General features: G+C 53.0%; 1 protein-coding gene across 1 annotated transcript in view; it reads left to right on the forward strand.

The window, feature by feature from the left end:
- SUSD4 (sushi domain containing 4) overlaps nucleotides 1-9,117 on the forward strand; it is a 150,394-nt gene extending 141,277 nt beyond the window's left edge. Inside the window, exons 6-9 of the mRNA XM_056135872.1 lie at nucleotides 4,220-4,411; nucleotides 4,563-4,707; nucleotides 6,454-6,836; nucleotides 8,276-9,117. Of these exons, the coding sequence (XP_055991847.1) occupies nucleotides 4,220-4,411; nucleotides 4,563-4,707; nucleotides 6,454-6,836; nucleotides 8,276-8,304 (749 nt within the window). The 3' untranslated portion in view covers nucleotides 8,305-9,117. The remainder of the gene's footprint in view (nucleotides 1-4,219; nucleotides 4,412-4,562; nucleotides 4,708-6,453; nucleotides 6,837-8,275) is intronic.
- The last annotated feature ends 906 nt before the right edge of the window (nucleotides 9,118-10,023 follow it).

A 10,023-nucleotide genomic window follows, 5' to 3' on the forward strand; every position in this document is an offset into this window, starting at 1 on the left:
CCAGCCCACAGTGCAGTGCTGGTTTTTCCTTAGCCACTGTGGGACCATCTGCCTCCGGCTGAACCCCAACCCCTTCTGGCCTGGCGGGGCAGTGCTGCTGGTGGGTTGGCAGGCATTCCAGGATCTCTCAGGCCTCTGTCCCCTCTCAAGACACTTGTTGAGAGACCAACCTCGGAGAGAGCCACAGGCTCTCACTGTGGCCTGCTTTGCTGTCAAGGTGGCTTCTGTAGGATGCTCTTCACCTTGCAGGATGGGGTACAGCAGGATGGGGTGGCCTTCTGAATGAGACCCCTGGTGACGCTCAGGCTGCAGTGAGCAAAGGGTTTCTCTGGCAGGTGTGAGCATGTGCTGAGGGACCAACAAATGGTCAGCCTCTAACCCCTCCATGGCCCTCAGGGTGGTGTCTGGGGCTGTTGAGGAGAGACCCATGCTCCCGGGCTCTGAGTGATAGAAGGGGTCTCCTCTGCTGGCGGAGTCTGAGCTCCCAAGCACCAGGGAACTTTTGCAAAGAAAGGGACCAGTGTCTCCAAGGGTCTCAGCCAGGGTGGCCTTCAGCAGGGTGGTACCCAGCCCTCCTCAGAAACCTGCCCACAAATCCCTACTCTGCAGTGTGGACACCCCTCCGAGGTGAAGAGGGACCCCTTCAGGGTCATGGGTGAAACCTGCCTGCAGAAGCATGAGCTCCAGCCCCTTCAGGTAGCATCTCGAAAACCTGAGTTCTGCGTTTCTGTTACCCCCACCTCAGAGAGAACCACAGGCTCTCACTGTGGCCTGCTTTGCTGTCGAGGTGGCATCCATAGGAAGCTCCCCATCTTGGCACTGAGGGATGGGGTGGCCCCTGGTGATGCTCGGGCCACAGTGAGCACAGGTCACTCTGGCAGTTGTGAGCACATGCTGGGGCTGTCCTAGCTGCCCCCTGCAGGGGAAAGCAGCTTCCAGTGCTGTGGTTTTGCGCTCCCTCAGGATATCTGGGTGGGAAAGTGATTCTGCTTTTTCTTTGGTGGCAGTTCTTTTGTTTGTTTGCTTGTTTGTTTGGGGGGAAGGTGGGAATACACCTGATGGTGCCCAGGGATCCATATAGGATGCTGAGAATTGAACCCAGCTTGGCTGTGTGCAAGGCAACTGCTCAGCCTGCTGTGCTGTCACATAGGCCCGTGTCAGAGTTCTAAATGGTTCCTGCCACTGCCCCTTCCTGCTGACTTGGGTGGAGTCTCGACTTCCCTCAGAGTTTATGCTTAAGAGATGAAACTGAGCTTCCTGCCCCACTGAGACCACAAATTGCCCCCCACGAGCAGCTCTCTGGCACAGCCATGGCCCAGAGGCACACGGACCTAATTCAGAACCCAGCAGCTTTTGACAGAAATGTGAATGGACTATGCAGTAAGTTATGGTGCTGTGCCCTTCCTGGGAGGAAAAGGATATCTGTCTCTTCCACCTTCCTCCCCCCCCACCCCACCCTGGCAGCACAGAGCTTATTGGATAGCCAGGTATGAGCTGGCAGTGACCCATCAAGAGTACCTGAAGCTACTACCTCTCCAACTGTGGCCTCATGGAATGGGGGGGGGGGGGGGGACCGGCACATCCTTTCCACCCCACCAAGACCACGAGTTTCCCCCCATGAGCAGATGAGCAGCTCTCCAGCATGGCCATGAACCCAGGGGCACCAATCTCGGAACTATGTGGCTTTTGGCAGAAATCCCTCCAGACTTAATTCGTAAAATAGCAGAAATCCAAAATCACGCAGCCGCAATAGCAACATCATATAGTCTTCATAACCAGCAATAGAAAACAAATTATTTCATGATGCCTTTTCAGCAGGTCTGATTATTGGGTTAAAATAATTCCAAATAATAATGCTGCATGTTTTGTTGAAATAATGAATGTAATGAAAATAGAGAGAGAGTTAAGTGGAAGTCATCTGCCTCTCAGGCATGGGGAGGGATAGGATGGGGGGGTATTTTAGGGTTCTTGATGGTGGAAAATATGCACTGGTGAAGGGATGGGTATTTGATCATTGTATGACTGAGACTTAAGCCTGAAAGCTTTATAACTGTTCTCACAGTGATTCAATAAATCACTTGATCACTTGACATCCCATTGTTACTTATCTATTTGCTTGAGCAGGCACCAGTAACGTCTCCATTTGTCCCTGTCGCGTGCTAGTGTAGCCCAATGGCATCTGCTCATTCTAGGAACACGCAGAGCCTCAAACCAGTTGTTTAGGGTCTTTACGAAGAAGTCTGAGCATCTCGTAGGTGAGCGGCCATGCAATCTTTTGACATCCCATGGAATCCCGTTGGTAATGGCTCTAGTTCAGTGGTCATCTCCAAATCACATTATGTGTCCAGCCCATCTGATTTTTGACACCTTGGCAAATGAGACCACATCCCTGATTCTTGGAAGAACTCTGGATTCCTTCTCTCATTTGAGTGAAGCATGATAACTCCAAGCATAGCTCTTTTGATTCCTTTTTGAGAGACCCGAATAGCGTTCTCATCCTGTTTTCGTAGGACCCAGGTCTTTGAGAAATATGTTAATGCAGGATGAGCAGTGGAATCGAAGAGATGTGCTCAGAGCCGGAGGTTCTTTGTCTTCTTAGCTATTTCTTCAATGCTCTTGAAGGCATTCCAAGCCACTCTCTTCCTCCTGCACAACTCAGGTACCAGGTCTTTTGTCATGTTGACTTCTCGACCTAGGTACACATAACAGTTGCGTTCGGAGATGTTCATTCCGCTGAGCACGAATGGAACGACAGGAACAAGACCGTTTCTCATAAACATTGTCTCAGTGAGATTCAGCTGTAGTCCAGCCTTTCCACACTCATGGTCGAAGTTGGCCAACATTTATGCCGCGTGGGGCTTGGCTAATGTTTGGTGTTATTAGAATGATGTCATCAGCGAAGCGGAGGTGGTGTAGTTGCCGATCATCTATCTTCACTCCCATTCCTTCCCATTGCAGTTGTTGCATGACGTTCTCGAGGGTGGCACTGAAGAGTTTCAGTGAAATGGTATCACCCTGCCGAACCCCTCTCTTGACATGGATGATCACTGATTCAATAAATAAAAAAAAAAGAAAAAGATGAAACTGAAAACAAATCACCTCACCACCACCCCCACCGCTAAAATTATGGACTGTTTGAATCAGAAGAACAGGAAGATGCCCTGTAGGCCACAGGCTCCCAAACTTATTTGGCCTACTGCCCACTTTTCAGAAAAAATTAAAAACAACATCACTCCACTCAGACTTTAAGCAAATCAACAGATAGCACCTCCCAAGTGTACCTGAAGCTACTCCCTCTCACTACATTATTCCTGAACCCCCCTCCCCCATCCCCAAGGTGTAGAGCAGTATTGCCCACTTTGGGAAAAAGTGCTTGAGATTCTAGCATTTAGAGCAGAATAAACCTCCATTGATAAAGGATAAACTCAAGAAAGACAAAGGCCAGAAAGCTAGGTTTTGGCACTTGCCTGCATGGGGCTGACTCAGGTTTGATGCCTGGTACCACACATGGTCCTCCGAGCACCACCAGGAGTGATCACTGAGTCGAGAGCTAGGAGAAAACCTTGAGCACAGCCAGGGGTGACCTTCAGTTCCCCCGCTGTCCCTTCCTCCAATCAAGAATCAGAGTGTGAGATCCGTGCCCATGTCACATACTCATCCCAGAGCCTTTTCCTCCCGCTTCCAGTCAGGGCCCCAGGGCAGGACACCTATTTGGGATGTCAAGGAGGTAGCAGACATGCTCCTTGTTTGTCATGGGCCAGTTAGTCCCCAGCATTCAGGAATCAGTATGGGCCCCCAGGGACCTGGACAGCCCCGAATTCCCACTACAGTCACAGGAGCAGACTTGGGGTAGCTGTTCCATTCGGTGAAAAGGCCCATAAAAATCTTCCTTTTGTTCCCTGTGTTGCCTGGTGCCCTATGGCCTGCATCATGAATGGAGTTGTTCTTTACGTGGCCTACTCCTGGCAGTGTAAGTGGCATTCTCTTGGCAAGAACATCACAAAACCTCGTGAGAGCAGTACACGCCCCATTTATTACAGGGGGCTGCCAGGCTTTCTAGGGGGCTAATATTTCCGAGGTCACACGGAAGTACAGAAGGGACCGTCGGGGGGTGGGGAGTGAAGAAGGTCCTCTCTGCACCCTGCGCTCCAGCAGGCACGTTTCTGGGGGGAGGCTGAGTGTGTGGTTCTGACGCTCTTATTCTCTCCTACTGCCCAAGTTTGCCCGCTACCTCCCATGGTGAGTCACGGCGATTTCATCTGCCACCCGCGGCCTTGTGAGCGCTACAACCACGGGACTGTGGTGGAGTTCTACTGCGACCCCGGCTACAGCCTCACCAGTGACTACAAGTACATCACCTGCCAGTACGGGGAGTGGTTTCCTGCCTACCAGGTGTACTGCATCAAGTCAGGTGAATGCACGGGCTGGACTGGGCTCTCTGACTGCCAGAGGGCTGCTGGGGACAGGGTTCGGGGGCTCATCTTGTGGAGACAGTGCTCCTGGGCAGAGGATGCCATTGGAATCTGCCCACTCCTGTGACTGACTATTCTCTCCCGTGGCAGAGCAAACTTGGCCTGGCACTCACGAGACCCTCCTGACCACGTGGAAGATCGTGGCGTTCACGGCCACCAGCGTGTTGCTGGTGCTGCTGCTCGTCATTCTGGCCCGAATGTTCCAGACCAAGTTCAAGGCCCACTTCCCCCCCAGGTCAGTGCGACAGGCTTTGGGGGCCCTGTTTGCCCCCTGGACTGGAGAGAGAGAAGGATGCAAAGTGTGGTTTAAGGTAGGGACAGGGGAGAGATAGTGCAGTTATTTCCTGGAATATCCTGAGATATTGGGGGTCAGAGAAGCAAGCTGGGGGGTGCAGACAGGTGTCAATTTCCCCTTTCTGCTCATTTCAGAGAGCTCCTGTCTGTTCTGATCACCTGGAGCCTAGCATTGTGAGAAGTGTGAGAAGGGCGCCTAGAGTCCAGCCCTGCACGCCACCCAGGGCTGTTGTCCCTGAGTTCAGGTCCCCAGGAGGCCCAACCCAAGGGGTTGCTGTTGAAATAGAACTGGTCAGGGGACAAGGTCACAGACGTGTGAGCAAACAGCTTCTGCTCCTGTGTGGGAGTCACCAAAAGGAGGGTCACCAGATGGAGAACAGCTTTGGTTTATTTTTGTTGTTGTTGTTGTTGTTTGTTTCTTGGTTCTGTTTTTATTTTTTTTGGGGGGGGGACTTCCAGAGTACTCAGGGACCATTCCTAACTCTGTGCTCATGAGTGACCCCTGGCAGTGCTCAGGAGATGCCGGGAATCTAACTCAGACGAGCAGGATGCAAGGCAGATGCAAGGCCTTGCCCGCTGTACCATATCTCCAGCCCCGAGCTCTGGCTTCTGTATACTTCTGCTTCCAAGGGTGTCTGAGCATGTGAGTGGTGCCACCCAGAGTCAGTGTCCAGGGCACTGGAGTTGTGGTCTACACCTGCTCCCTTGTCCTCACCCAAGAGGATATTGTCCCTGCAGCGCCCTCCTTCACCTGCATATGCACTTTGACCCCCACCAAAGGCCCCAGTGTCCTTCAGTAGGAGAAGCCCGGAGGGAGACACTCAGATTTCTGCCCTTTTGTTTCCTGGTGTTCAGCTGTCAACTAAAATGAGTGACTTTTAGGGCTCAGGAGATAATACAGAGGTGAGGGCATGTGCCTTGCATGTGTGACGCCACAGGTTGATCCCCGGGGCTACCTGTCCACCTCTCTTGGCCACTGAGCATTGCCAGGTGTGATCCTGGAGCCCCCACGAGCATTGCCAGGGGGTCCCCAGCACTGTAGTGCAGGAGCAACGCATCCTGCATCCTCAGGCCCCAGCACTGAACCGCCCCCACCACCGCCCCCCTTCCCCACTCCCACTGGCCAGCCAGGCCTCACTGGGAGTGGTCCTGAAAGCCCCTGAGCACTCTTGGGAACCCCTCTCCCCCATTTCAAACCAAACTGTGACTTTGGTACTGCAACCAAAACACAGAAGCATGTAGATTACACGGGGCTGGCCCTTCCCTGTGTGCACTCACAGCCCCCAAGGCTTTCCTGCCACCCGGGTGGTACTTTCCCGTGTCCAGCAACCTGTCAAGCCTCGTATCCCACAGCAGGCCACCCGGGCTCAGATGAGCTCAGCAGGCCACCCCTGCCTTGAATGTGTGAGGCTCTGGGTTCTAGTCACCGTACCCCTCCCCCAACACACACTCACATGGGCCATGTGGCTTCCCTGCCCAAAGGGTTACGGCCACAAGGACAGACCCATCTAAGAGACCAATAGAGGGTGGAAGGAAGTGGAGAAGCAATGGCGAGGGCTGGGGTTGGGGGGCACAGGTGGAGGCAGGAGGCGGCGAGGAGAGAAAGTGCAGAGACAGTGGCTGCAGTCAGGGGCACTGGTGGTCACCATCCTGGCTGGTCTGACTTGTTGGCTGTTCCCTTCTACAGGGGACCCCCCCGGAGTTCCAGCAGCGACCCTGACTTCGTGGTGGTGGACGGGGTGCCCGTCATGCTCCCGTCCTACGACGAGGCTGTGAGTGGCGGCTTGAGTGCCTTAGGCCCCGGGTACCTGGCCTCCGTGGGCCAGGGCTGCCCCTTGCCCATAGATGACCAGAGCCCCCCTGCATACCCCGGCTCGGGGGACACGGACACAGGCCCCGGGGAGTCAGAAACCTGCGACAGCCTCTCGGGCTCCTCCGAACTGCTCCAGAGTCTTTATTCGCCCCCCACGTGCCCAGGGGGCCCCCACCCCACTTCCGACCACGCGGACACAGTGTCCAACACGGCGGGGGAGGTGGCATCCACCAGCCCAGGCATCGACATCGCAGATGGTAAGTGCCTACCCCTACCCAGCCCCACCTCAGCGCTCGGCCCCCACCTCTGCCCTCGCCCCTCTGCTCCGAGCTGAATCAGTGCTTCCTGGCTCTTGCCGCAAATTGCTTCTTGTGTTTTCATGTGGAGAGGCTGTGGGTAAGGCCTGTTACTGAAGGATCAGCCTCCTCTCACAAACCCATTAGCTGAAATTTCTGGGGGCACAAAAGGGCACCACAGCACAGCAAAGAGGAAGACCAGGAGAGTGGTTGGTACATAGGGTGGTTTTGTTCTTCAGCCCTCAGCTAGACAGAGCTTCTGAAAGGGGTGTTAGGAACAGAATGTCTCACACACACACGTACACACGCGCGCACACATACACATACACACATATGCACATGCACACACACAAGCAGACACACACACATGCACACACATGCACACACACACACCTGCACATGCATACACAGGCACACAGAGATACACAGACATGCACACACAGACAGACACACACATACATACACATATACACACACATGCTTGCAAATTCTTGCCCGAGAGACCCAGAGAAGTTCTCAGTGCACACAGATTACTCCCATCAGGTGGGCACCCAGTCAGTTGCCTGTCCCCAGGAAAGGCACATGGTAGAGAGGAAGGGGCAGTGAGGTGTAATGAAGGTACAAAGGTGTGGGGAACAGAGAGAGGGGTCTGTTTCTCCCTGGAGCACCTCCGTTTTTTTTGTTTTGCTGTATTGGGGCCATAGCACAGCGGGTAGGGCATTTGCCTTGCAGTCAGCCAACATGGCTGACCCGAGTTCGATTCCTCCGCCCCTCTCAAAGAGCCCGACAAGCTACCGAGAGTATCTCGCCCGCATGGCAGAGCCTGGCAAGCTCAAGCTACCCGTGACGTATTCGATATGCCAAACACAGTAACAACAAGTCTCACAATGGAGATGTTACTGGGCCCGCTCGAGCAAATCAAAGAACAATGGGAGGACAGTGACAGACAGTGACAGTGATATTGGGGCCACACTTAACTGTTTTCAGTGGTTATTCCTGGCTCTGCGTTCAGAGACCACTCCTGGCTGTGCTCAGGGGATCATATGGGGTGCCGGGGATTGAACTCGAGCCAGCCATATGCAAGGCCTTACCTGCAGTACCATCTCTCCGGCCCCAGGACTCCCTTTTCTGCACACCTTTTCTGTTGACCCTTTACACCTTTTGACTTAGAGGACTATTCATCACAAGGTTCAAAATTTATCTAACTTTTTTTTTTAGTCAGATTATTTTTCAGAGAACGGGTGTTGTCTAGAGGAGTTAGTTTCTTGCCCAATTGGTGGTGCTTCGCATTTTCTTCTTTCCTTTCACTCTCAGGAATCACAGACCGTTGAATAGGGTCGTCATTCTAAAGGTCACAGCATGTTGGAGCATGAAGTTAACACCGTCTCCTTCCTTTACAGAGATCCCTCTAATGGATGAAGATCCATAGCCAGGCAGATTCCCAATGATTTCGATACTCCTTTGTTGATGGGCACCTTGTGCCCCAGAGTGAGACCACCGAAGGACACAGCCTGGGGAATGGAGGACGTTTTCTGACATCTCCAATGGGGACAGTGACTCACCTGGTTCCACTTGAGACTCAGCAGCGAGGCTTATGGGTGTTTCAGTGACTGTGCTTTTCAGTGAGACTCAAGGATTTGCCAAGACCCAGGGACAACAACCATGAGCCCTTGGACGGTCCCAAAGGAAGGTGTTTGTGTGTCTTGTGCTTCAGAGTAGGGCACCGTTCCATACACATCCCACTGAACCCCACACCCCGTTGACTTATGCTATGAGTACTATCTGCCTCCTCTGAAAGCATGCCACATTATGTAAATTCTCTTCTAAAATCTGCTTCAAACTGTCTCCGGACTCCAGCTTAGGATAGATCAGCCTCTGTGGGAAGTCTGTGTGGAGCTGCTGGGAGAGCAGCAGAGTGACCCCTGCAGGCTGCCCAAGGGCAGGTTCTCCTGCGACCTGGGCAGAGTCGCCCTCCAGCTGGATGGAGCTGCCAAGAAGGACGGCCAAGAACGACGCAGCATGTGGCAGTCCAGGCAAGAAAGGAGAGACTCGGGCCCACTCTGATTTCTGGAGGTCCCCTCAGAAAGTGGAGTTCATGGACTTGGTGCCGTCCTTTGGTGAAATGTCATCAGTATTTGTATTCATGGTCTAGTACTTGGAGCCAAGGCATCGGATAAGCCTTGTGACTTTACAGTTGGTCAGAATGTGTTCAAATACATCTCATGGTGGAGAAAGTAACCGAGCTAATGTTTTGTTTTGCCATTTTTATAATTTTTCACCACTTGACAAGTTCCCTGGCGATTGATCATGAGCCTCTCTCCAGTTTACTGGTTGTTGCCCCACTCCCAGACACAGCTGTACTTTTCTTTTTCCAAAACAGAAATTGTTCCTGTAAACTCATTCCTCCTCCAAATAAAATGTGAGGTTAGGTCCCCACCCCCTTTTGTTTTGCCCTGCTGGGTTCACAGGCTGACTTCCTAACCCCAGGCAGCTCTCCCCTTCCGCTTCCATTCTGGCCCCCTGCCTTCCACTGGCACAGGTCGATGGGCGTTATTCCTAAGAAAGTGGCTAATTGGAACATCTCCTGAGCCCCATTGTCTCTCTTCAAATACATCTTGATCTGTGCACATGATTCCTTTCCTCCTTTGGATTTTAGACAAAGATAAACAAAACTCTGATCCCTAAAATTACCGTGCTGCTCGAGGGGTGGCAGCAGAACATCCTGGTTTGGATTTCTTTCTTTTCTTTTCTTTTTTTCTCTTGACACAGGCTGATTAAAAACTAAAAAGAAAATGACAGTTTGAAGTGTGATTTTAATAGTGGAGTGGAGTCGGGTGCTCAGGAGGGCCAGGGCCAGGGGCTGACGGGGGCAGGAACAGAGAGTGAGCCTAGGACCCCAGAGGCTGGAGGAGGTTACTCAAAGTGCTTGCCTGGCACCAGGCCGAGGGGGGGCCGGGTGTCACCCAGAGCAACAGGTGGGGTTGGGGATGACAGTGGTGAGTAATAAGCCACTTTAGTGAGGCACACCTGTCACCAGGACAGCCTTGCCCCTCGAGCCCCAGGGAAGAGCCGGTTATATCACTTTCTCGTTCCATCAGCATCTGGCAGGTGACTGGGGGCATCCAGTGTCCACTGCGGGCAGCTCCCC

This window comes from Sorex fumeus, unplaced genomic scaffold, assembly GCF_029834395.1.
Source record: "Sorex fumeus unplaced genomic scaffold, SorFum_2.1 ptg000007l, whole genome shotgun sequence".
Taxonomy (NCBI): Eukaryota; Metazoa; Chordata; class Mammalia; order Eulipotyphla; family Soricidae; genus Sorex; species Sorex fumeus.